We start from the raw sequence: 4,308 nt of genomic DNA on the forward strand, positions 1-4,308 counted from the left end.
TCAAAATTTAACATTTAATCCATATGGTGCATCAGCATTCGTTTTCAAATAGAATATTCCATTTGACAAATTAGCATTATTTGGATCACCCAAACGTTGTTTAACAGCAAACTGACGACACTTGCCATTTTTCAGCCTTTCAAAATCCTTACAACCAATCGCATTCAATCCATTCCTATCACCAAGACGTAAGGCTTCAGCAAAATATGCTGTCGATCTACCATGCGAACATGATCCCAATCGATCCTCTCCACAGCCTGGTTGCAATTTTCCACCATTCGGATAGAATGCCGATTGACCAATTGGACTATAGAAACCCAATAGTCCACCATTAGTTTGAATAGTTTCAACATATTTTGCATCAGTTTTAGCCAAACGTTTTTCTGGCTTTCTAAATCTAAATAATGGCATTGCTGGATCCAAGCCAACAATGGTATGGATTTTTCCCAATTTCACATTCTTTCCAGTGAAACCGGCAACGTGAGCTCCAAGACTGTGTCCATAAACAGCTAAAGTATCAAAGGACATACTTGTTGTATTGTGAAGCCAATCGATGAATTCAGCAACTATTTCACCAGCTTTGGAGGTTTTGTTCTTAGCTGAAATGTAATTGGCTGTGTGACTGTAGACACTCCAGTCAACTGATATAAAGTTAAATTGTCTCTTTTCACCATTTTGCAAGAGGGCTTTCTTAACGGCAAATAAGTCTTCGTGATCGTGTTCGGTTGCCCAGCCATGAATCATAAATCTGGAAAAAGAATTCAAAATTTAGTCAAAAGTTAAAAGGTTGAAGGTTCATTTATGGCAAACCTTGTTGGATCCTTGGGATCAAAAGTTGACTTTTTCAAGGCTTCCAAATCATTCAAATAGATTTCAATTGGTTTTTTGATATTTTTCTGAGTGTACAAGTAAAAACGAACATTTTCTGATTTTTTAGCTTCAAATGTTGATGGTTGGTTTTCGGTCCTTAGAGCAATTGTTTGGGCTTCATTTTCAGACATCCAAAGGATACTTCCATTTCGTTGGGGAATTGGCCAAACTAATGGTTCTCCGTCTTCTAAGTCTCCAATAATATTATTTGCGGGAAAAGCTTGAACTAAAAGAGAAGGAAACATTTATTATTTAACTGAAATGTTCAGTAAATTTGGATAAATGTACGACGTACCTCTTCCAAAAAGTCCAAAAAGTGCCACTACCAGTGTAATGTATATCTTCATTTTTGTTTTGGCTAACAAACTTTTGAAATTTAAATTATGTTTTCTGTGAGGTTTTGGGTTTGGGGGATTGGCTTTTATACTAAATTTTTCGTAGGTTCTTATCAATTTATTTAATAATATTAATTAAGGCTTATCAATTATTTTTGGACTTTAGTGGAGTTAGCAAAAAAAAAAAAAAAAAATGTAAACATGATCATAAAAGTATTAACAGATATTTGATTTAGAATTCAATAAGAGATTAGTTGAAAAGACAAGCCACTATAGAAGGCACACTTATACCCCAAAGATATGTGTACCTATAAGGCTAGACAAAAACCATGTGATTTATTGGCAGCGGGTAAATGATTGACAAGGTACTTTAAAACAGGTACATTATAGATTATTCTTATAAAACTGTAAGTTTTGTTTTTTTTTTTTTTTATTTGAAAAAATCTATAGAGATTAGTATAGTTTTTATGAAGGGGGTAAAATGTTGAAAAGGGTTTACTATCAATAGAAATAATTTAGAAAGAAAGGGTATAGAGTACAGGAGATAATATGATTTAAAACCGATTTGATCACCATGTTTAGGAGAATACAACTATGGCCTACCTCCTACCTACCTCCTACCTACCTCAATCTTTTTTCAACCCAAAGCTTCACTCTGATCTTTCTTGATCGCAACAAATCCCATTTTGGAAAGACAATATTCGGAAATGGAAGAAAGATTTTAGCAACTCGCCTGCTTGCGAAGGGCACTTATTAGTTTGTCGGAATGGAGGGGAGCTGCTGAAACCTAACCGAATCAAAAATTTCATTTTGGACTTTTATTAAATTGAACATTATTTCGTGGAACCTTGATTGTGGTACTTTTTTCCAATGCACTTCAAACTTATCCTGGTCGTTTAAGACACACAAGTTCCTATTTCGCACATTTTATGTTAAAACTCAAACGCTATATGGGGCCCGGGGTTAGTCTAAATTTTCGGGGCCCTTTGATGTTTGGGGCCTCTTTAATATACATATCTTTAATTTTTTTTGGGGATCCTTATGTATTATTCGATGGTCGTTAAGATTATGAAAGTAATATTTTTTAGAGTCCTAAGATAATATTTAATTTTTCTTTCAAAAATTAAATTTATCTCTGCTTAGGCTTTTGTACTCGGTGGTAAATTGTAGGGCCCTTCCATTCTTGCAAATTTATTACACACACACAAGAATGGTTCAGCGTTATAATTCACTAGGTCTACCTCCTTCATAGGGACAAATTTATTTATTTATAAGAAAAAAAGTGAAGTAGATCCAAAATTTCGGAAGTAGATTTCAAAATTAAAGTTTCAGAACATTTATTTACAAAAATCTATTCTAAAAAAATTATTTTTCAACAAAATTATTTTTCTTTACTTTTCTTATTATGATCTTATCCAAAAAAACCTTTCTCATCTAGTGGTTGTAACGGTGCTTTGGGATAAAACGGTTAATTCAGCATAATCTAACAAATTTTTGATCAGGAATTCTTCAAAATCAGTCAACATTACTTTGATAAACTTTGTTTATATCTTTTGAGCTTTATTTCTCAATGCCTCGACCAGATTGAAAATTGAAGTTAAATCCCTTTCTCTAAATTTGTTATTTGAGAAATATTTTTCAATCAAGAAGTAGAAGTAGATCCTGAAAAAGAGAAGTAGGGAAGTAGATTTTATTTTTTTCCCAAAATCGAAGTAAATCTCTTTCGATCGAAGTAAAGTCCGAACCCTGTACAGAGCTGTCCTATTAAAAAAAAAAAAAAAAACAAGACGACATGTACGCTTACCAAACGACGATTCAGACATCAACGGTGGATACTACTAAGAACTGGCTGAACCTTAATGAACAATGGTTTTCGTCCTACCATAATTGCGGAATTACTTCTGTACAACTCTAACTACCGACTCGGTCCATGAAGCTGTATTATTCTCTCAAAACCCTCAATAACAAATCTCAACCACAAGCCAACTCCATGCTAAATTGCAGAAAGACGTCAAAAAGCAACTCATCTTACCCACTGCCACAAGGAACCTTAAAATAAACAGAAGCAGCAGAAGATTTTCTGTGCAAATATCTATATCTTTCCGTGTAAATCCGGAATCTCTACAACAATAAACAGATACTAACGAAGCCGCTTCAAAGGATTTACCGAAGAGAGCTTAAAACCAGCAACAGCAATAATAACTACCAGGCGGTGCTGAGTGAGCTCAAATGTGTAAACCCCATGTTTAGGAACTCCAATCAGCACTTCAACGACGTCTAGCACCAGAAAATATTCCAAGCCATCAAACCAGAGGCAGGTTCATTCAAAAAAATTAAAAGCTTCTTCGGAAATAAGCCTTCTATTCCCAACAAACATCAACACCATTAACGGCGAAGTTATCAAGGCCAAAGCCTTTGCAAACGACTTCCAAAACCATTGCCAATTAAGTCGCAAGGACCAAGGACTCCTTGATGAAGTAGACTTTATATATTAAGCGAGTGGAATCTGGGTATAACAATTCAGCAAATGATCCCGTTAATTGCATAGAGGTTACCACTCCTGAGAAAATCCAGGACATCATTCACCGGAGCTATCCGATGAAGTCTATATTCTCCAACTTTATTCTGTATCAGCAAGTGCTATTTTCCCATCAAATGGTAGCTTAAAAAAATAGTCGATGTTCTGAAGAAGAACAACAATAACGACGTGTTTGGATTTTGGCTAAATTCTCTCCTCTGTAACCTCAGAAATATTAGAGAAACTTTTACTTTGAAGGAAGAAAATGTTCTCCAGCGAGAACAAAATAGTTCCTGACTTAAAAGATTGACAACTTTTAAGGCTCATCATCAACTACAGATTGTCAATTTTGTTCTGGACATTGAATACAAAAATGAAGATGCTGTTAATCAAAGATTTTGCGAATCTGGACTGGGATGCAATACGACAGGACGCGGAGAAATAGCCCCCAATAAGACTTCACTCAACCAAAGCATCTCTGGAGTCAACTGAAATATCAGTGGGAAAAATAGTTCACAGAAGATAATTTAAAAGAAAACCATACAAATTATTTCACTTAACAAAACAGATTCTTTTATTCCACTT

General features: G+C 34.7%; 1 protein-coding gene across 1 annotated transcript; it reads right to left on the reverse strand.

Annotated features, from left to right (window-relative positions):
- On the reverse strand, positions 1-1,245 carry LOC129915039 (phospholipase A1-like). Its single transcript, XM_055994520.1, has 3 exons — positions 1,166-1,245; positions 811-1,096; positions 1-748 (listed from the first exon to the last, which is right to left on the reverse strand). Exons 1-3 carry the CDS (start codon positions 1,215-1,217, stop codon positions 1-3), a joined length of 1,086 nt encoding a protein of 361 aa, XP_055850495.1. The 5' UTR covers positions 1,218-1,245.
- Positions 1,246-4,308: the final 3,063 nt, after the last annotated feature.

The sequence above is a fragment of the Episyrphus balteatus genome, chromosome 1 (genome assembly GCF_945859705.1).
Source record: "Episyrphus balteatus chromosome 1, idEpiBalt1.1, whole genome shotgun sequence".
In the NCBI taxonomy this organism is placed as follows: Eukaryota; Metazoa; Arthropoda; class Insecta; order Diptera; family Syrphidae; genus Episyrphus; species Episyrphus balteatus.